Below are 22,262 nucleotides of genomic sequence, written 5' to 3'. Positions count from 1 at the left end.
ACAGGACCAAACTGAGAATGGAAAGCACCTTCACAAGAACTCAAGGCTTGATAAGTTGTTGTACTTTAATGTGTAATAGTCAGAACAAGACAACTGCTTCTAACATTGTTATAATAAATAAAAGCAAGCCCATCAGTCGTCAAGAGCTCCTGAGTGAACAGCATCTTCATAACCTCCGTGTTTATCATCTTTACTTTCTGGGTGTAATTTAATAAGATCATCAATCCGAAGAATGGTTATTGCAGCTTCTGTTGCAAATTTCAAACTCTTCACTTTAACTATGGTTGGTTCAAACACCCCTGCTTGCTTGTTATCGCGAGGTTTGCCATTGACCAAATCCAGACCAATCCTGCAGTGAAAAAACAAACCATCAGATGTCCTCCTGTAGAACATACCCCATCCTCTGTCTCTTAAAAGCTAATACAAGACCAACAGCCCATAATTCTAGCTATTCCATGCAAATGGTCACCTTGACTTTGTGGCTAGGTCTCTTTAGGACTAAAGTAGTTGACACAAAAAGCAGCACTGATGACAGGAAAGTCTAGATGGTCGTAAAGATAAGGAACTCTGTCTGCAAACATCATTTCCAGTGGGCCAAGTGACAGAGCAGAAAAGTGCCTGGTCTTCAAGCATTCGCACCACCAGGGCTCCTCTGAGAAGCCGGCAGAGGTCAGGAACCGAGCTGACACACACCCATGCTAATAACCGCTCATCAGCATCCTTTAAATTAGTTATGAATGACTAAACAACAAAAGCAGGTTTTCTTATGTTAAATATTTGACTAGTCTGTTACTTTCCAAAGGTCTAGAAAGGCTAAAACTATAATATACCATGAATTTAAAACACCACCAAACCACCGTATACAATATATAGTTGACGACAAAAATCACTGGGAAGTTGTATGCTTACCACTTTAGATTTTTACGTTCTGGGTTAACTTGAGCCTCGTTGTGAAAAGCTCTTAACTTCGCAACCAAATCTGTGGAGTCCTGGGCAGCATTAACTGCGAGCGTGTTAGGAATAACAAGAAGAGATCTTGCAAACTCTGCAATAGCAAGCTGTTCCCGAGACCCCTAAGAAAAAAGACAATTACTGTGTTCACAAAAGGAGAAAAACGATAACCCACAGCAGCAGCTCAGACAAGACTTAATAAAATGCCAGGTTCTCTCCCACGCCCACCTTGAAAGTAAGACTGTTCTTACCATGCTAGTCGCGTAGTTTTCGAGGTATATGGAAAGGGCTGCTTCTACAGCACCTCCACCTGGAACCACAGATTTTGACTCCAAAACTCTCCTCACTACACAAAGAGCATCATGTAAGGAGCGCTCCATCTCGTCGCACATGAAATCATTTGCCCCACGTAAGATAACAGATGCAGATGTACGAGCCTTAGTGCTATTAAAAACAAAGAAAAATTCTAAAATTAGTATCTTTATGTAAGTCTACACGGTAATTCACTGCAAACATCCTTTTTAAAATCCTGGACAGTTAGACATACGATGTCTAGACCATGCAGAAGAGATAAAATGATGACTTCATCTCCATTTACAAAGGTCCGGTATGTTTTATCCCATGCGTATAACTGCTCATATCACTGAGAGACAACAGCAGCAAATAAATGGGAAGATGACCTAATATTACTCTTAACAGCGAGAAAACCTATATAGCTTTGTGATTTAGAAAGTGGCTCTTACTTTTTGATTAAAATCAGTTCATCATCACAGATTCTCTCCTGTACCACCTCTTCAGCTTGTCCCAACATTCCAGCTTCGAAAGTTTCTTCACCTTCCAGATTGGCCAGGGTTGACAGAATAGTTGCTATTAAGAGAATTAACAAAGACCCATAAACACCATTCCTTCATACACTTTCCTCCTGAAGACATTAACATCCTGTCTTCAATTCAGAAACTATTTATGATAAAAGTGACATATAAAATAGAAGTTTAAGGTTTCCAAGTGAGCAACTGTCCTTTTACCTTAAGATGGAATTCTCATTTTTGAAGTGAATGTTAAAGAACTTTTCCGCTACACAAAAAATGGTTTAATATGTAACACACAGCATTAAGGGAATGAAAACTTTGTTTTTGGAATGGCTTAATGTCAATATTCCAATGTGAAAAGCTTTTACATGGTCGTGTATATCAGCATGAAGGATTGTATGTGAGAGCTGGCAAAAGACATACCTCCAGAAGCTTTAGCAATGCGTTTCAGGTCCCGTTTTAAAACTCTTCTAACTGCCATTGCACCAGCCTCCACAAAATACTTCAGGCACATATCATCAATGCCACCTGTGGTTAGAATGACATTGGCCCCAGTTGCTAGAATCTTCTGAATTCTTTCCTTGGTGATATCGGATTCTCTATAAAGAAAAAATATTTGAGTATTAACTCAATTGATTTTTTGTGTTTTTGTATAATACAACTACACCTCCCATTGAGTATTTTTCACAAAATAATTGTTGATTAAATTATAGTAACTGTCCATTACCATCTATGACCAGAACTTAAATCAGTCTAACTAACAAAAACTTCAAGAAATTAAAATACACTTGGCTCTCCCCTACCCCAATTTGAGTTCCTTGGTTTTGAGAACTATGCTAAGAAATAGGTTCCTGGCCTTTACTATCACAGATTCATAAACTCCAAACTTCACAAAAACGTCAATGTTCATATTTTCAAGTCATAACCACCAAATATCTTAAAACATCGCCACCACCCTTTCTAATTTTTCTGTAAGTTTAGGTAAAATGGTTTGACTAAAGTTAAAAATGCTGATTTTTAAAGTCCCCCAAGACATGCTTAAAAATCCAGCGGTATAAACAACACCTTCCACTTCCTAGTAAATAGTTCTGATCATCTGCTCCATCCTCTGAAATGAAGCACTCATTCATTTCAGTTCCCTGTCGTGATAATCCTGTTCAAACCCAAGTGTGATTATAAATAATCCTTTCAAGGCCACAAAAGAGCGCTGTACATACCTCTGTCTAATTTGGTCCAGTTTTTCAGGGTCTGTAATAACCACCTGTACACCAAGCTTCATTTTTGTTTTCTGCAGGCTGAAGTCAAGGCAAGCAATTTTTGCATTAACTATTCTCTTGGGCATGCCTATAATTGAACACAACATTAGGTTCCTTTACAGTAACTATAACAATACTGCGTTTTATACATAACACCCTTAAAAGCATAATGAAAGCACAAAGACTGAGATTGTAATTCATTATATTTAACCTTAAAAAAAAAACTCTGTCAAACGCATGTGATTTCTCTTAATTTACACTCGTGCTGAGTTTTATGTATTTAAATTACAAGAGACTAATGTGATGAACTGTTTTTTCCTTCCCTGGGCTCCATTTAAAAGAGCAGTTAGTGTGCATCTTGGACAGTTCATCTGAAAAGTATAGTATGCGGCCCACAAAAAGCTCGTTTTAACCTGTCGCCCTCTCGTTGCATGCCCCAATCTCAGATCCTTACCCTGTGATCCCACCACACAGTTGAGTGCGTAGCCGTTGATCAACAGACTCTCCGTCTGACTTCTTCCGTGAGCTTTCAGGATATTAACAGAATTGACTGGATAGCGAGGTTGGCCTTTTCCGTCTGTGTATTTAATTGCGAGTACAGCATCCACCACCATATTAGCGAAGAAATCACAGTTTCTAAGCCAACAGTTAAAGATGATAATAACAGACTTGGAATGGACAAATAATTTATTACACATGAAAATACAGCATAATTCAAAGTGACTTGTTTTCCTTTAGCAATTTCATTCATCAAAAAAACAAGCATTATTCATGTCATAAAAATACTAGCGTTATTTGTCAGTATCTCCATTTTATACCATTTTTATGCACACTTTATGTTACCTTTCCTCCCACTCTCGAAAAGCAGACAAGGCAACAGGCAACTTTAATATAGGATCATCTGTCTGTAATGCAGTATCAATATGATACGGACTAATAAATACAAAAAATAACATAAGATCTGACTTAAAAAAAAAAAAATGCCTGAACTTTATTATACCACCACAAGGATACATTCCAATGATTTTGGAAGACATAGACGTCTTAGCAGCATTAATCAGACAATCTCTTCCAAGTTCATCTGTGTTAATAATTAGGTTTTCACTGATGTAACGCACTGCTTCCCTGTTTAACGTACGGGGGAGAAAACTTGTAAGTTCACCACACAAGCTTTTTCAGTATAAAGTTTAACACATAGTGTCAGCATGTCATTAGCATTGATTTTCTGTACAGCCATTTCATATAGAAGGAGGACACAAAAAAAAAACCCTCCCTCTTCAGATCATGGCAATTTTAATCTATCCCACAAGCATAACCACTAAAATCTATTATTAAGATCTCAAGTGGTAGTCAAATGGGAAAAAAAGATACTGGTCCTACTTCTTACTTCACATATTACTATTTAAACACTAAAGCACAACATTTTACAGATTAAAATGATCACTAATCAAAACACTGAGAACACAACATACTTATAAGTATTACATCAAGTAACATCGCTCTGTAAATTCAAACCATCTTACTTGCAAGCAAGCCGATAGCCACTAATGACTGATGTGGGATGGATTTTCTGTTTGACTAGTTCATCTGCATTTTTTAGAAGTTCTGCTGCAATAATAACCTGTTGAGAAAACATTCATTGCTCCTAAGTCTGATGTTCAGTATCTGCAACGCATTCATGTAAAAACAACACTAGAACAATCAGATATTAACCAGAATGATGGGGGTAAAACAAGCTGGTTATTAGAAAACAGTCTACAGTGTTTTGTATGCAAACGGCAAGAACCAATTAAGAGCCAGAATAATGTTCCAGCTAACGGCAATACAACAGAAGACTACACACCCAGAACCTCTCGAGATTAATGCTCAACAGATGGTAAATGAAGAGTCTCGACTACTCAAATGATCTGTACAATTTTAGGTTATGATTTGGTTTACTTTAAAAACAATTCTTCTAAGGAACACTAGGAGTCCTTGGGTGGTGCAAACAGTTAACTCACTCAACTACTAATTGAAAGGCTGGTGGTTCAAGTACACTCAGAGGTACCTCAGAAGGGAAATCTACTTCTGAAAAAAATTAGCCATTGCAAACCCTATGGAGCACACTTCTCCTCTGATACACACAGGGTCACCGTGAGTAGGAACTGATTCAATGGCAACTGGTTAAGAAACATTAAGAAATAAGTAACAGAAACTTTAAAAAATCCTTCAAGCTTAATTATCGGAAACTATATTATTTGTTAAAGACATCATCATAAATTACTCAGATAAAAGGCTGTTTTCACTGTTTCAGGAAATTCTATTCTTTCATGGCTGAAAGGTTAATCCATAAATACAAACTCCCTCACTAAACTAACTACTGCCTATTTGGCTGCAATTAACATCTTCCCCACCAAACAAGTGTTTCTACTACACCGGTGTCCTGGATGATTTTTGAGTTTACGTCACCTTATTAACCACGTCTACTGATTCTATCACACTGTCATACTGTGGTGAATTAATTTCTCACATTTCCATCCTGAACTCCTAAAACTGCCTGTCAACCTCTAAAATACAAGCTTAAAAAAAAAAAACTAGTTAACACTTTTTCCTCTAGATAATCATAAAGGGAAAGTTTGTAAGTGTCATTAGCATTAATCTTCTGTACAACCATTTCATATGGGAGGAGGACACAAAAAACCCTCCCTCTTCAGACCATGGCAATTTTAATCTATCCCACAAGCATAACCACTAAAATCTATTATTTAAGATCTTAAGTGGTAGTCAAATGGGGAAAAAAAAAAAAAGATACAGGAGAAAGATGGGGGGGCAGATAAAACTCTTGTGTGATGTATGAGTATTGTCAAAACTTGCAAAAACCAACATTTAAAATGAGGAGGCTGTGCCACCCTACCAGATGAGTACCTACCACTGAAGTAGTTCCATCTCCAACTTCTTTGTCTTGAAGATCAGCCAGTTCACAAAGAACCTTAGCTGCAGGATGTTCTACCTCCAATAACTTCAGAATGGTTGCACCATCGTTAGTAATGGTTACATCCTGAGAAAATAACGGGGAAACAACAAAGACAACACAAATCACCTACAGAAACAGGATATCCCCTAAATTAACACAGCCCATTATGACACATTTTAACATCTTCAAGTACCACGATTCTGACAAAAACATAGAATTTACACAGCAAAAGATTAAGAACTACCCCTCCTCTTTATAGTAACATGAACACAACAGTTAGGTGTACTTACACCAATATCATCCACCAACATTTTATCCAAGCCAACTGGACCAAGAGAACTTTTTACAATATTGGCAATAGAAGCTGCAGCCATCACTGTAGACAATCAATGGAAAAAGAAATGCAATGAGAAAAACCTACCCTTCAAAGGGCAATCATTTCAGCCCAAGGAAACGAAACGACCAAATGACATCCAATAACCTTTAAGTTCCCCAAATTCACAAATCTTCCCCAATTATTTTTAAAAGAATTATCTACTAAAAACCTGATGAGGGAAATCTTGGAGAACTCACTTCGAATATACTCTTCCAAAGTGGATGCAGTCTTTTAAATAACCCCTTTGCTCCCTTACAGAATTAAAAAAGCAATCTACTAGCGGTTTTATGTTCTGCCACTTCATACTGGATAACTATAAATCAGCTTTTCCTTCAGATTCTGACAGGTTTTAGGGGAAAAAAAACTACATTAGTAGTCTCTTTACCAGGAACTGAAAAAAGCAGTGATAGAATGAAAAAACGCTGACTTTACTTCAAATTCGCCCCCAAAATTAGCAACCTATATTTTCAAAAAAGGCTAAACAACAACAGCAACGTGTATCAATGTTAACTAGTCAATTAAGAATCACCTTTCCTAATTATTTTGCAACAAAGAACACTAACATTTAATCGCCAGCTAGTTTTATTACGGGAAGCTGTCAGGGACAGACGACATAAGAACTGGATCTGGACATCGGGGACTTGCATCCGCCGCCGTGGAGAACCGGTTCGCTACAACGGGAGAGCCACCTAAACCTTGTGGCCATTTGCTCATCTGTAAAGCAGAGCCCAAGGGTTGAGGAAGACGCTTCTTCTGGTTGGCATGGGAACAAAGCGGCTGCGACCAGGGCCGGCACGTTGCCGTGCACAGGGCTCGCTTTCCCGGCCCCGGCCTCCCCGCCCATCCGGCGCAGTTCTCACAACGTGCTTCTCTCTCCAGGATGCTCCCCTTTCGGGGAGAGGGCCCTGACGCCCGCCCAGAAGCGACGACAACGGCCAGCGGGGATCCGGCCAAAGTGGTCCGAGGGAATCTTTTTTTTGGGGGGGGGAGGCGGAGAGATATGAGCAACGCAGCGGCGAGCCCGGGGCCGGGACTCCGCCCGACAGGCCCTTGCCGCCCTTACCGTTCTGGGAGCGGATCGCCTCCCCGGTGCTGCGATCCCCGAACACGGACAAAGGCCCCTCCATCTTCGCAGCAGGATACAAGTTCCACTCACACCCCAGGAGACCAGTGTCTCGTCCCTTAATCGGGCTGCGGAGACAGCGACACCAGCGTGGACCTGCCCGAAACACCCCGCGGAGGCTGCTGGGTAACACCGCCCGCCTCGCTCCCCCGCTCCCCCAGCCCGGGCGCGGGGCAGGGCGGGAAAGAAAGAAGGGGGCGGAGAAAGAGAAGGGTGAACGCGCCGGAAGTGAGGTACAGCGAGGGGGCGGGCGCAGTGGCGCGTCAGCAGTTTTGTCCAATTAGAGTGCGGATGAGAAGGGCGCGAAGGTCGGAGAGCGGAAGTCAGGATTCTGGGCCTTCGGAGGAAGAAGGTGCTCTGGTGAGCGTTCACGCTCAGCAGGGTTGCGCATGCGAGTTGGGACATTCTAGTGACTTCTAGAAAAGGTGGTCGGCAGGGCGGGGTTTGAAGCTGGGGGTGTGGCGGGAGGGGGCGGGGGAGCCTTTACTCTAAAGCACATCTTAGCGTCTTAAGCTTCACGGTCCATTTCTTGTTCTCCTTCCCTGTTAATACCGCTCGGGGAGGTTCGGGCAGGTCGGCCAGGCTTTGTTTCGGAGCTCATGAATATGGGCTTGGGGTCTGGACTTCGGTGAAACGGGGCAGGAGCCCCACAAGGCTTTAGCGTGGGCACTACGGAAGAAGCTGTAGTTCGAGGAAGACAACCACCCATTTTCAAACTGAGAACTATGCATCTTGCCTTGCCTCATTTCCTCCCAGTACCTGGCTGGGATATGTGCGGATCCGATAATAGTTGGCCTAACCTTTGCGACTAGAGTACAAACACGGGAACGTGAAGTTAGGGGTACCGCGTAGCAGTAAGCTTCTTGCCTTCTAGCGCAGCTAGCATCTCAAGCCGCGGACGGAGATGAAATAACTATAAAGGCCTTTCCCTCGCATGACGCCCCACCCTCAATGCGTTCCTGCGAGATGGTTGGTCCGCTCCAGACCTCCGTGCGTCTAAACGTAATCGGTGATTGGAGAAACGGACATGACAGATGGCCCGCTTGGCCACTCAGCCGCAGGACCTTGTTAGTTCCGGGGCATGCGTTCAGAATTGGTGACCTCCACCGGTCTCAGCTTCTCCCTGAGGGATTATGGCTGCGGCTGCAGACCGCTGAGACGCCCGCGAGAAGCAAGAGGCGAGGCTATTCTGAGGCTTTTCCTGAGGTCCCCTCAGCGATGGCGCTTCGGTCACGGTTCTGGGCGTTGTCGGTTTGCAGAAACCCCGGTAACTGGTTTTGCCCCATTTTTCTCAGGTGACTCCCCAGAGCCTTCACAGTAAATGTGAACGTGCAAGTCGCATTTTTTACTCTGCATCCACCATCGAAAAGTAATTAAGTTGATAGCACTGTGGTGACGATAGTAAAAAACTAAGGACCCTTTGATCAAACATATATTTCGTCTTCCTTACAGGGCAGGAAGACTGGGGGAGCAGATGGGGATAGAAGTCAGATCATATTCCTGATTTGTTCATATTAGTCGTTTTTTAGACAAGTATGGTTGTTTCCATGTTTTAGAGTTTGGGTTTGCAGCCCTGTCAACCAGTTCCAAATCAGCAGTGAAGCCTGAAGTGGCTAATGAAGCTGTTGCCTCCGAGTTCACCAACCGCAACCCCCGGAATCTGGAGCTCTTGGCTGTAGCCAGGAAAGAACGAGGTTGGGGGACAGTGTGGCCCTCTCGTGAGTTCTGGCACAGGTAATTAAGTCTACACGTGCGCGGTAGTCTACAAATTGTTTTTATCCGTTCACTCAGCAAACGTTTATCCAGCCCTTACTATTTGCTGGTACTGCCTGGGACTCTCCCTGGGGCGGATTATGCAATGGGCAAGGTAAGCAAACCGTGCTTACTTGGCGTGTTTACTGATCTGTAGCGATCAATTTCACATGGGTTTCGCCGTGAAACCCATGTAAAATTGGTCATTACAGATTAGTAAATTAGTAAATAGGAAGAAGTAAGCCTGTGTTTACCTTGCTTATTGGGTAATGCAGCCCTGGACTCTCAGAAAGTTGGCGTGGGGCAAAACAAACAATAAATGTGCGTCATGGAGAAAGTGTAAAGTGAATGTCACCGTGGGAGACTGGGTGCCTATTAAGACTTGCCTGAGGAGGTGACACTTAAAAAAAAACTGAAATCTGAAAGATAGGAAACCAGACCATCTGTGTGAATGGCCAGGAGGAGCATTCCTAGCAGAGGAAACAGCTACGGTGGAAGTGAGCTTGGGGAGTTGCAACAGAAAGGCCTGTGTGTCTGGAGCTCAGTGGGCAAAGGGGTGAGTGGTGTGGTGAGAATAGTAGTGTAGGTAGAGGACAGATCGTTGTCTTTGTAGATCAAGGTAAGCTGTTTAAACTGTATTTTCAGTACAATGGTATCTTAGTTGTCTAGTGCTGCTATAACAAATACTACAAATGGGTGGCTTTAACAAACAAATTTACTTTTTCACAGTTTAGGAAGCTAGAAGTCTGAATTCAGGGTGCCGACCCTAGGGGAAGGCTTTCTGTGTTGTCTCTGGGGGAAGGTCCTTGTCTCTTCAGCTTCTGTTCCCTGGTTCCTTGGAGATCTCCATGTGGCTTGGCATCAGTATTTCCCCTATCTCTGTCTGCTTGTTTAATCTCTTTATATCTCAGAAGAGATTGACTCAAGATACATCCTACACTAATCTTGCCTTATGAACATGACAAAGACAGCTCATTCTCAAATGGGATTCTAATCACAGGCATAGAGGTTAGGAGTTACAGCACATATATTTTGGGGACACAATTCAATCCATCACAGATGGGAAGCTATGAAAGATTTTAAGGTTTGAGCCTGAATTGATAAGGTTTTTAAAGATCATTCTGGCTGATTTGGGTAGAAAATGTTTTTAAGGGGACAAGAATAGAAGCGGGAAGACCAGTTAGGAGTCTTATTTCAGGCATGAGATGTTTTGTTATAAAGATGGTTTTTTATTGAACATTTTCTAACTGCCAGCAGCTATGCTAATTAGTTTATGTGCACTTTCTCATTTAATCCTTAAAACTACTTTATCAGGTAGTACAATTACTTTTCCCATTTTATAGGGACAGGGGAGTTGAAGCTTAGGGAGGCTAACTAACTGCCTCAAAATGACATGGTTAGCAAGTTCCAGCACTAAGATTCAAACTTATTCTGTCTGACCTCATAGCCAGGGCACTAAATTATTACTACTAAGCTGCCACATGTAGGTATTTATCTGGTTCTCATCTGCTTGGTAAGTATTCGTTAAACACAATGTTTCTTGAGGACTATTTAAAAGTTATAAGAACAAATTACAGATTGTAGCCGTGTGATGTATTTATTCATTCAACAAACATTGGGCCTATGTCACCAGTTAGACATTATGCTAGATGCAGGGGGTGCAAAGATAAAGGAGATGTCATCCCTGTCTTACAGTTTAACAGTGGAAGATAGAGTAGGGATAATAAAGTGTTACAACTGTTACAACACATTTTTCTTATACTGACAGGAGTTGAAGGGAGTAGGCAGTTCAGACTGGAAATGATCTGGTTCTTAAGTCAAAGTCTTTTAAAACACCCAACCTGTTACTTTCAGTTAATATTTGGATTATTTAAATAACTAGAGACCTATTTTCCCATTTTTTCCCCCATGTGCCCTATCACAGTATTATCAGTATAGAATTTTGCAATATTATAGAGCGCAGACAGCTAACCAAAAGGTTGGCAGTTCGAATCCATCAGCCGCTCCTTGGAAACCCTATGGGGGCAGTTATGCTCTATCCTATAGGATTGCTGTGAGTCGGAATTGACTGGACGGCAGCAGGTATGGTTTTGGTTTTTATAGTAAGAAGTGATTTAGAGGGAATGAGTCCTACCGCTTTAAAACAAACTATGGTCCACGGGCCAAAGCTGGCCTGCTGCCTGTTTCTGTATGGCTGTTGAGCTAAAAATCGTTTGTACGTTTATTTTAAAGGTGGGAAAAAATCAAAATAATTTTTTTGGGACATGTGAAAATTATATGAAATTCAAATTTAAGTGTCTACAAAGAAAGTTTTATTGGAAGATAGCCATGCTTGTTTGTTTACGTATTGCCTATGGCTGCTAGCGCTATTGTGGCTGAGTTGAGTAACAACAGAAAACGGTTGTGTGGCCTGCAAAGCCTAAGAGATTGACTGTCTGGCCCTTTATGGAGAAGTTTGCTGACGCCTGGTTTCAGAGACTGTGTTTTTGCCAGGACCACCAGCAAAGCCTGAACTGTTGTTGTTTGTTGTTAGTTGCTGTGGAGTCAGCTCCGATTCATGGCAACCCTGTGCACGACAGAATCAAACGTCGCTGGTCCTGCACCGTTTTCATGATTGTTGGATTGAACAGTGTTCTGTTGTGATCCATAGTTTTCATTGGCTGATTTTCAGTGGACACCAGGCCTTTCCTCCTAGCCTGTCTTGTTGGAAAGCTCTGCTGAAACCTGTCAACCATAGGTGCCCCTGCTGGTGTTTGAAGTATCGGTGGCATAGCTTCCAGCATCATAGCCATCACAATATGACAGACTGACAGACAGGGTGATGGGAAACCCTGGACTGGAACTCCCATTTTCAAATCTAGTGCTTTTTCTATTTCATACTGAGAATCCTAGTAAGAATCTTCTAATTTGAGTGTTTTCTTTGAGCTTATTTTTTTAATGTGTGATACATATGTTACTGTTAGGTGCTGTCGAGTTGGGTACAACAATAGAACGAAATGCTGCCTGGCCCTGTACCCTCATTATGCTTGAGCCCATTGTTGCAGCCACTATGTCAATCCATCTCATTGAGGGCCTTCCTCTTTTTTGCTGACCCTCCACTTTACCAAGCATGATGTCCTTACTCCAGGGACTGGTCCCTCCTGATAACATGCCTGAAGTATGTGAGATGAAGTCTTGCCATCCTCGCTTCCAAGAAGCACTCTGGCTGTACTTCTTCCAAGACAGATTTGTTCATTTTTCTGGCAGTCCAGGTATATTCAATATTCTTCGTCAACACCATAATTCAAAGGCATCGGTTCTTCTTCGGTCTTCCTTATTCGTTGTCCAACTTTTCATATGCATATGAGGTGATTGAAAATACCATGGCTTGGGTCAGACACACCTTAGTCCTCAAAGTGACATCTTTGCTTTTCAGCACTTTAAAGAGATCTTTTGCAGCAGAATGATATGTATACACATGGTATAAAACCCAATTGTTTCTTGTGTGTCTTTTCAGAGATAGTCTATTAGCATGTATTGGTGGTTTTTAAAATATAAATCTTAGTATACCATATACACTGTTCTGCACCTTTCTTTATTTTTTTTCACTCTTACTTAAAACTTTATCGTGGAGTTCTTCATGGTGGTTGGGAGCATTGGTTCTAGAGTCAGATCCCTGGACTGAAATCATGGCTCTGTTACTTAGTAGTTTTAATCTTGTGCACATTACTTAACCTTTCTATGCCTGTTGCTGCATCTTAAAAAAAAAAAAAGAAGATATTAATGAGATTATTTTGAGATATGGGTTATACCTATAAACCGTTAGGACAGTGCCTGGCATATAGTCAGTGCTTAGTAAATGTTAGTTATTGTCATCGTTATTATAAAGCCAGTGTCTCATCCTTTTCAGTAGCTGGATAAAATTCCATTGTACAGATATTTTATTTAATTGGTTCCCTGTTGATGATCTTTTATGATTATAGTGTTGCAATGAATTGCCTTGTCCTTGGCTTTTATGAATGAGATTGGACATTTTTATGGGTTTAAAAGTCATTAACATTTCCCTTTTCTGTGAACTGTCTGTTCAAATCCTTTGCCTATTGTTCGATTAAACATTGGTCATTTTGTTATTGATTGTAAGAGGCTTTTTACATATTATGGCAATTAGCCCTTTAAAGAATATATGAGTTTAAATTTTTTTCTGTTTTGTTGCTTGCCTTTTAACTTCATTTTATCATTTGGTATTATTTTACCGTGCAGAATATTTTCATAGTTACATAATCAAAGTTGTCAATCTTTTCTTTAATGGCTTTTGGTTTGATGTCATATTTAAATAGGCTTGCTTACTTTGAGATTATAAAAAAATTCTCCCATGCTTGCTTCTCATGTTTTTATGATTTAAATTCTTACATTTAAATCTTCAATCTATCTCACATTTACTTTGGTGTGAGCTGGAATATAAAAGCAGAAAATAAATCTATGCTTACCCAGTGTAGGGTCAGCAACTTAACTCTGCCTCTTCAAATCCAATTTGAAGTAGATGCTATGTAAATAAGTAAAACTCAGCTCTTCAGAAATACCAAGTTTCTCCTTGGTACTTTAGGTTAAGTAGAAATGTTTGGTTTATTATTGTTGGGTTATTCTCATAAAGACAGAGAAAAACACCTTTCCTAAATAAAATCCAGGTTAAGTATGTTGAAGTAAATCTCCTAGACATTGCATTCTTGAAATAATTTAAGTTTAGAATTTGATTTTATTCTCTTTTCACTTTGCTTAGGTTACGAGTTATAAGGACTCAGCATCATATAGAAGCATTTGTTGAGCATCTAAATGGCCAGATCGTGGTTTCGGCATCCACTTGTGAGTGGGCTATTAAAAAGCACCTTTATAGGACCACAAACGTGGTGGCTTGTGAGAGTATAGGACGAGTACTGGCAGAGCGATGCTTACAGGCAGGGATCAACTTCATGGTCTACCAACCCACCCCTTGGGAGGCAGCCTCAGACTCGGTATGTTTGTCTTCATATACTTATCTAAAAAGTATTGTGTTAATTCTCAACAACATTAGATACTTAATAATGATAGCTTCCAATTAACAAGTCATTTTCATCTGTCAGACCCTGAGGTGAGTACTCTGACATATGTTACCCCATTTGGCTTCACAGCAGCCCATATGGTGGTGGTGGTGGTGGTGGTGGTTGTGTGCTGTTGAGTCAATTACAACTCATACCGACCCTGTAGGAAAGAGTAGAACTGCCCTGTAGGGTTTCCTAGGCTATAATCTTTACGCAAGCTGATTGCCTTTTCTCCTGGGAGCCGCTGGTGGGTTCAGACTGCCAACCTTTTGGTTAGTAGGCAAGCGCTTAATCATTGTACCACCAGGTAGGGACTATTATTCCCATTTTACACATAGGCAAACTGAGGCTCAGGTTGACTTGCCCAGAGTCAGTGAGTGTTGGATTTCAAACTCAGGGTAATTGATGATACAGCCCACACTGTCAGCCATTGTACTTTCCTATTCATAGATTAACATGTTTTCCATATCATACTTTAAAACGCTACTGATTTTTAATATGTCTGCATCCCCTTTTTTCTTAGCTATGTTATCATTAACATCACTTTCTGAAAAACCAGTGTAGGCTGGGAAGTTAGCAAGGAGCAAATCAGTTTTGTGTTTACCTCTCTCTCAGGAAGTAAGCTGTTTATTTTCAGCCTTACTTGTGGTGCTAACCGTTTCCTTCTTTCTGATCTTCAAAACCAGATCAAACGACTACAAAGTGCTATGACAGAAGGTGGTGTGGTGCTACAGGAACCGCGGAGAATCTATCAATAAAATAAGAACATTCATTGTTGTGAACTTGTAAATATGAAACTATCAGCTATTGCGTCCGTCAGAAGAGAGCATGTGGAAGAACACCAGCTTGGAAGTTTTGTAACAATCACGTAACAGTGGGATATTGTTTGAAGTAAAGCTCACATTCCCCCCTCCCCTTTGTGCCGGTGTGTGTGTTTTTTTACATCAACAGGTGAATTCTTCCTCTGTCGTGGACACTAGAGAAATAGCTGAGAAAAGCAGTTGCCAGTTTTAATTAGCTTTTGCAGGACAAATTAAAACTTGTTTTTAAGTTAAAGAATAAAGGCATATTGTTATTAACTCTTATGTTTTGGTTATATGAAATTTTCCCTGCCTTTGCGGTCACTGTGGCAAGAGTACACACTGGAGGTTTATTTAAAGCACAGTGTCTGACTTGTAGTGGGTGATCTCAGTAAATGATGGTTTTTTCCTGTTCAGGCTGTGGGGGTATGTGATGGTTAACGTTATGTGTCAACTTGGCTAGGCCCATGGTTCTCAGTGGTTTAGCAGACGTCGTGTAACCATCCCCCATTTTGTGATCTGATATGAGCAGCCTGCTTCCAAAGTACAATGGTGCAACAGGCACAAGCTAGACATTTGTATTACAAATGGGAGAAATTGGAGAGAAAGAAGGGATAGCAGGCACCAAGTAAGTCAGCAGAACACATTACAGTAGCTCTCAAGGCTTAAAAATAATCCTCTGTTCTCTGAGACCATTTAGGCAGTTGAAGGGGAGTTTCCTTGGGGTTGTGGCCTGCATCCAATATATGTGGATGTTCTGGCAAAATTTGCACTCTCTTGATCACACATTTGTCTTGTCATCCTCTGACCTCTGGTTCTTGGGATGTGAGCCAGCAGCTGGCTGCCTGACATGCAGATTGTGGGTTTACCAGCCCCTGCAACCATGTGAGTCAGGAGAAGCCTCCAGCTTGCCGCCTGACCTGCAGATTTCAAGTTTGTTAGCCCGTGTGCTATAACAAATACCACAAGTGGATGGCTTTAACAAATTTATTCTCTCACGGTCTAGGAGACTAGAAGTCAGAATTCAGGGTGCCAGCTTCAGAAGAAGGCTTTCTCTGTTGGCTCCAGAAGAAGGTCCGCATCATCAGTCTTCCCCTACTCTAGGAGCTTAGCGCAGGGACCCTGGATCCAAAGGACAGGCTATTCTCCTGGCTCTTGTATCTTGGTGGTATGAGGTCCCCCTGTCTCTCTGCTCACTTCTCTCTTATATCTCAGAAGAGATTGACTTAAGACGCAACCTAATCTTGTAGATTGAGTCCCTTCCTCGTTAGCAAAGCTGCCTCTAATCCTGCAGAAGCAGGGTTTACAACGTAGGAAAATCACATCAGATGACAAAGTAAACAATACTGGGAATCATGGCCTATCCAAGTTGACATTACATTTTTGGGGAACACAATTCATAACATTCCACCTTTTGGCCCCCCAAAATTCATGTCCTTGCCCCATTCACCCCATCATATCATAGCAAGTCTTAACTCCAAGTCCAAAATCCAAAAATTCCTCTTCATCTGTGAAATCTAGAATACAAGTTACCTGCTTCCAAAGTACAATGGTGCAACAGGCACAAGCTAGACATTTTCATTACAGATGGGAGAAATTGGAGAGAAAGAAGGGATGATAGACACCAAACAAGTCAGCAGAGCACATTACAGTAGCCCTCAAGGCTTGAAAATAATCCTCTGTTCTCTGAGACCATTTAGGCAATGGCCCTGCCCTTCAGGCTCTGAGTGTTGGCCACACTGTCCTGATTATGGAGGCTCCTTAGCCCTGGGCTTCATCTCTGCCTTCCAGGCCCAATGGGAAGACGACTCCATTCCCTGGGCTTTAGGTGGCCCCGTTATCCTATTCCATCTAAGTGGCGACTCCACCCTTTGAGACCCCAGAGGTTGAGGTCATGGCACTACCCTTTGAGACTGAGGCAGCTCTGCTTCTTGGGTTCCTTGTCTCTTCTGCTTCCTGGTTCCTTGGTCTCTCAGCCCCTCAAGCCTCTCCAACTATGTCTGCCCTGCTGAGGCAAGTCTTCCAAAGCTCTTTAACTCCACCGATAAGTGCCTGGAGGCACCCCGCTCTGCCAGTAAACTTCATCTAGAAGGCACTCAGCTCTCTTGTTCCGTGGGTTGGCAAGCCTAGCTCCACCGATAAGTGCTTGGAGGCAGCACACTCCACCAGGAAGCCTCCTGCCAAAGCACTCAGCTCCCTCACCCATGGGTCAGCCTTCAGGACCGTGTTACCCTGGTCTCCTGGTTCTGGTGCTGCTGGTTCTCTGCTGCTGCATCTCGCCATCTGTGTCGTCTCCAGTGTAACAGCTCTCCACACTTCCTTCTGAGTCCTCACCAGAATTGTCCTTGATGTCCATAATTCCACCAACAGTCTCTTCAAGGCAGTCGAGGCTTTTACTATCAGGTGCTTTAAAACTCTTCCAGCCTCTATCCATTCACTGTTTCAAAACTGCTTCCATATTTTAGGTATCTTAGAGCAGCACCCCACTCTTCCTGTACCGAATTGTCTTAGTTATTGTCTCAGTCATCTTGTGCTGCTCTAACAGAAATACCACAAGTGGATGGCTTTAACAAAGAGAAATTTATTTTCTCAAGTCTAGTAGGCTAGGAGTCCAAATTCAGGGCGTCAGCTCCAGGGGAAGGCTTTCTCTGTCTTTTGGCTCTGGAGGAAGTTCCTCCCATCAGTCTTCCCCTGGACTAGGCGCTTCTCTGCACAGGAACGTTGGGTCCAAAGGATGGGCTCTGCTCCTGGTGCTTCTTTCTTGGTGGTATGAGGTCCGCCAACTCTCTGCTTGCTTCCCTTCCCTTTTATCTCTTGTAAGTTAAAATGTGGTCCAGGCCACACCCCAGGGAAATTCCCTTTACATTGGATCAGGGATGTGACCTGGATAACGGTGGTGTTACGATCCCACCCTAATCCTCTTTCACATAAAATTGCAATCACAAAATAGAGGACAACCACACAACACTGGGAATCATGGCCTAGCCAAATTTATACACACATTTTTTGGGGGACACAATTCAATCCGTGACAGTTATCTAGTGCTGCTGTAACAGAAATACCACAAGTGGATGGCTTTAAAAAAGAGAAATTTATTCTCTCACAGTCTAAGAGGCTAGAAGTCCAAATTCAGGGTGTCAGCTTCAAAACCAAAAAACCAAACCCATTGTAGTTAAGTCAATTCCAACTCATAGTGACCCTATAGGACAGGGTAGAACTGCTCCATAGAGTTTCCAAGGAGCACCTGGTGGATTTGAACTGCCAACTTTTTAGTTAGAAGCCATAGCTCTTAACCACTATGCCACCAGGGCTTCCATGTTAGCTCCAGGGGAAGGCTTTCTCTCTCTGTTGACTCTGGGGGAAGATCCTTGTCATCAGTCTTCCTGGGTCAAGAAGTTTCTCAGTGCAGGGTTCCTGGCTCCAACGGACACACTTGTAAGTCAGGAGAAGCCTCCAGCCTGCTGCCTGACCCACGGATTTGGGACTTACTAGCCTCCACAGATGCATGAGCCGTTTCCTGGAAATAAAGCTATATATTTATAAGGAGCCCTGGTGGCGCAGTGGTTAAGTGCTTGGCTGCTAACTGAAAGGTCAGCAGTTGAAACCCACCAGCCACTACATGGGAGAAAGATGTGGCAATTTGCTTCTATAAAGATTACAGCCTAGGAAACCCTATAGGGCAGTTCTACTCTGTCCTATAGGGTCACTATGAGTCAGAATTGACTTGACAGCAATGGTTTTTTTTTTTTTTTTTTTAATGTACATATTTACGTATACGCTTCACTGTTTTTGCTACTTGTCAGGGTTTGAATTGTGTCCCCCAAAAATATCTGTCAGCTTGACTGGGTCATGATTCCCAGTATTGTGTGATCGTGTATCATTTTGTAATCTGATGTGATTTCCTTATGTGTTGTAAAGTCTTATCACTATGATGTAATAAAATGGATTAGTGGCAGTTATACTGATGAGGTCTACAAGATTAGACAGTGTCTTAACCCCGTCTCTTTTGAGATATAAAAGAGAAGCAAGCAGAGACACACGGGAACCTCATACCACCAAGAAAGCAGTGCCAGAAGCAGAGTGCATCCTTTGGACCTGAGGACCTGCATCCTGCGCAGAGAAGCTCCCAGACCAAGAGAGGATTGATGACACCAACCTTCCTCCAGAGGTGACGGAGAAAGCATTCCTCTGGAGCTGATGCCCTGAATTTGGACCTGTAGCCTACTGGACTGTGAGAGAATAAACTTCTCTTTGTTAAAACCATCCACTTGTGGTATTTGTTACAGCAGCACTAGATGACTAAGATACTCCTCTAGAGAACCCAGCCTAAGACAGGGTGTTTTTTTTTTTTTTAAATAGGGAACGTCATTATCAGTTGAAATATAAACATTGTCAGTAATGTAAAGAAAAAAGGAGCAAATGCTAACCTCGACTGGGCATTGCTAGTGCGTTTCTGGATCCTAACAGGCAGACAACCAAGTCTGAAAGCAGATAGGAGTGCTGTGAGGAGCTACAGAGTGGATGCGGAGACAGCAGCGTTAGTGTATGCTAAATTTGCCATCAAGTGGAAACTTACTAGGTAGCTAAAACTTGACGTGCATCCAAGTTAATGTAAAACTGAAGCTTGGGTAGATGGGAATCAACGGCAGTTCTCTGAAAGGAGTTAACTATTTCTATTTCAGATAAATTTAAGGAGGAAGAAGTTATACCATTTAAGGAAGATTTTAGAGCATTGTTTCCAATTTTTAAAGGTATACCCCAATGATAAGGAGCCCAGGTGGTGTAATGGTTAAGCGCTTGGCTGCTAACTGAAAGGTTGGCAGTTCGAACCCACCAGTGGCTCCATGGAAGAAAAGATCTGGCAATCTGCTCCCACAAAGATTTCAGCCTAGAAAACCCTATGGAGCAGTTCTACTCTGTTCTATAGGGTTGGTATGAGTTGGAATTGACTTGTAGGCAGACAACAACAACCCCAATGATAAATTTATTTAGAAGTGAAATGTAATGCTACTGTCAATCTGAGTATTCTATTTTTACTTTTTCCTATACAAAAATTTATACATACATTGTTATGTGACTCTAATTGCTCTCCCCATACTGTGACAACACACTCCTCCTTTCTACCCCTGATTTCCCCATGTCCGTTCAACCAGCTCCTAACCCTCTCTGCCTTCCCATCTCACCTCCGGACAGAAGCTTCCCATTTAGTCTCTTGTATCTACTTGAGCTAAGAGGCACACTCCACGTGAGTATCACTTTATGTCCCACAGTCCAGTCCAATCCCTGTCTGAAGAGTCGGCCTCGGAAATTAGTTCTGGGCTGATAGAGAATCAGGGGCTGTGCTTTCTGGGGTTCCTGCAGTCTCAGTAAGACCATTAAGTTTGGTGTTCCTACTAGAATTTGAGTGCTGCACCCCACCTTTCTCCTGCTCCATCTGGGACTCTCTGTTGTGTTTCCTGTCAGGGCACTGTCTAGTTCTTCTGGTCTCAGGCTGATGAAGTCTCTGGTTTATGTGGCCCTTTCTGTCTCTTGGGCTAATACTTTCCTTGTGTCTTTGGTGCTCTTCATTCTCCTTTACTCCAGGTGGTTGGGACCAATCGATGCATCTCAGATGGCCGCTTGCAAGCTCTTAAGATCCCAGACGCCACTCACCAAAGTAGGATGCAGAACATTTTCTTAGTAAGCTTTGTTATGCCAGTTGACCCAGATCTCCCTTGAAAGCATGGTCCCCGGACTCCTACCCCTATACTCTGTCCCTCAAAGTGTTTGATTGTATTAAACTTCTTAGCCTTGGTTTAGTCCAGTTGTGCTGACTTCCCCTGTAGTGACTGCTGTCCTTCCCTTCACCTAAGATAATTCTTATCTACTATCTAGTTAGTAAATAACCCTCACCCTCCCTCCCACCCTTGTAACCATCAAGGAATGTTTTCTTCTGTGTTTAAACCTTCTCTTGAGTTCTTATAATAGTGGTCTTATACAATATTTGTCCTTCCGTGACTGACTGAATTCATTCAGCATAATGACCTCCAGCTTCCTCCATGTTATGTTTCACAGCTTCATCGTTGTTCTTTATCGTTGTGCAGTATTCCATTGTGTGGATATACCATAATTTGTTTATCCATTCATCTGCTCATGGGCGCCTAGGTTGTTTCCATCTTTTTGCTATTGTGAACAGTGCTGCAATGAATATGGGTGTGCATATATCTATTCGTGTGACGGCTCTTATTTCTCTAGGATATATTCCAAGGACCGGGATAGCTGGATCATATGGTACTTCTACTTCTAGCTTTTTAAGGAAGTGCCAAATTGATTTCCAAAGTGGTTGTACCATTTTACATTCCCACTAACAGTGTATAAATGTTCCAGTCTCTCCACAACCTCTCCAGCATTTATTATTTTGTGTTTTTTGGATTAATGTTAGCCTTGTTGGGGTGAGACGATATCTCATTGTAGTTTTGATCTGCATTTCTCTAATGGCTAATGATACTGAGCATTTCTTCATGTGTCTGTTAGCCGCCTGAATATCTTCTTTGGCAAAGTGCCTGTTCATATCCTTTGCCTATTTTTAATGGGTTTGTCTTTTTGTTGCTGAGGTTTTGCAGTATATTGTAGATTTTAGAGATTAGATGCTGATCAGATTTGTAGCCAAAAATTTTTTCCCAGTCTGTAGGGTTGTCTTTTGACTCTTTTGGTGAAGTCTTTTGATGAGTATAAGTGTTTGATTTTTAGGAGCTCCCAGTTATCTAGTCTCTCTTCTGGCGCTTGTAGATTGTTACTTATGGTTCATATTGTGTTTATGCCATGTATTAGGGCTCCTAGCGTTGTCCCTATTTTTTCTTCCATGATTTTTATTGTTTTTGATTTTATATTTAAGTCTTTGATCCATTTTGAGTTAGTTTTTGTGCATGGTGTGAGGTATGGGTCTTGTTACAGTTTTTTGCAGATGGATATCCAGTTATGCCAGCACCATTTGTTAAAGAGACTGTCTTTTCCCCAATTGAGTATTCCATTTTTAAAAGGTAAGCACAAATCTGTAAGCACCGACATTAAAAGAAATGTGATTGATTCTGGGAAGCCTTCATAATCCAATTGCTTAAATATTTTCCCTTGTGATCAATAAGTGTCACAGTGGAGACACTTTAAAAGATGTAATTCCAGTATTTTCTTCCCTCGTCTTAAAGATTGATG

The 22,262-nt window shown here is 41.9% G+C and overlaps 2 protein-coding genes and 3 non-coding genes across 6 annotated transcripts; 1 reads left to right on the top strand and 4 right to left on the bottom strand.

Moving 5' to 3' along the window:
* Positions 1-40: 40 nt before the first annotated feature.
* Positions 41-7,607, bottom strand: TCP1 (t-complex 1). Of its 2 annotated transcripts, none has more exons than XM_004368798.2 (12): positions 7,409-7,607; positions 6,260-6,345; positions 5,925-6,053; positions 4,540-4,637; positions 4,031-4,141; positions 3,471-3,652; positions 2,978-3,104; positions 2,184-2,359; positions 1,695-1,818; positions 1,203-1,395; positions 910-1,073; positions 41-349 (listed from the first exon to the last, which is right to left on the bottom strand). In XM_004368798.2, exons 1-12 carry the CDS (start codon positions 7,470-7,472, stop codon positions 133-135), a joined length of 1,671 nt encoding a protein of 556 aa, XP_004368855.1. In that variant the 5' UTR covers positions 7,473-7,607; the 3' UTR covers positions 41-132. The 2 variants fall into 2 exon arrangements, with proteins under 2 accessions (XP_004368855.1, XP_023584432.1); XM_023728664.1 differs by lacking the exon at positions 7,409-7,607 and adding an exon at positions 6,909-7,106.
* On the bottom strand, positions 1,498-1,626 carry LOC111820330 (small nucleolar RNA SNORA20). The gene has a single exon (XR_002823889.1). It is a non-coding gene; the product is annotated as a small nucleolar RNA SNORA20 (small nucleolar RNA).
* On the bottom strand, positions 4,236-4,378 carry LOC111820331 (small nucleolar RNA SNORA29). Its single transcript, XR_002823891.1, has one exon. It is a non-coding gene; the product is annotated as a small nucleolar RNA SNORA29 (small nucleolar RNA).
* LOC111820334 (small nucleolar RNA SNORA29) lies at positions 5,652-5,791 on the bottom strand. The gene has a single exon (XR_002823892.1). It is a non-coding gene; the product is annotated as a small nucleolar RNA SNORA29 (small nucleolar RNA).
* Positions 7,608-8,376: 769 nt separating the features above from the next.
* Positions 8,377-15,359, top strand: MRPL18 (mitochondrial ribosomal protein L18). The gene is made up of 4 exons (XM_004368797.2): positions 8,377-8,735; positions 9,025-9,202; positions 13,977-14,208; positions 14,961-15,359. The coding sequence occupies exons 1-4, from the start codon at positions 8,420-8,422 to the stop codon at positions 15,030-15,032; spliced, it is 798 nt and encodes a 265-aa protein (XP_004368854.2). The 5' UTR covers positions 8,377-8,419; the 3' UTR covers positions 15,033-15,359.
* Positions 15,360-22,262: the final 6,903 nt, after the last annotated feature.

This window comes from Trichechus manatus, unplaced genomic scaffold (genome assembly GCF_000243295.1).
Source record: "Trichechus manatus latirostris isolate Lorelei unplaced genomic scaffold, TriManLat1.0 scaffold00002, whole genome shotgun sequence".
Taxonomy (NCBI): Eukaryota; Metazoa; Chordata; class Mammalia; order Sirenia; family Trichechidae; genus Trichechus; species Trichechus manatus.
Note: the sequence above shows the minus strand (reverse complement) of the source record. Positions and strands in the feature narration are given on the sequence as shown.

What these genes read in the sequence shown, in the direction of transcription:
- MRPL18 (XM_004368797.2), top strand. Translation starts at nt 8,420, where the DNA reads ATGCGTTCCTGCGAGATGGTTGGTCCGCTCCAGACCTCCGTGCGTCTA. An exon ending in GTCGGTTTGCAGAAACCCCG is followed by an intron (nt 8,736 to 9,024) that starts GTAACTGGTTTT and finishes TCCATGTTTTAG; the next exon opens with AGTTTGGGTTTGCAGCCCTG. An exon ending in TCTCGTGAGTTCTGGCACAG is followed by an intron (nt 9,203 to 13,976) that starts GTAATTAAGTCT and finishes CACTTTGCTTAG; the next exon opens with GTTACGAGTTATAAGGACTC.
- TCP1 (XM_004368798.2), bottom strand. Translation starts at nt 7,472, where the DNA reads ATGGAGGGGCCTTTGTCCGTGTTCGGGGATCGCAGCACCGGGGAGGCG. An exon ending in CTGTGTGGTGGGATCACAGG is followed by an intron (nt 3,105 to 3,470) that starts GTAAGGATCTGA and finishes GTTCAATTATAG; the next exon opens with GCATGCCCAAGAGAATAGTT. An exon ending in CATTGCTAAAGCTTCTGGAG is followed by an intron (nt 1,819 to 2,183) that starts GTATGTCTTTTG and finishes TTCTCTTAATAG; the next exon opens with CAACTATTCTGTCAACCCTG.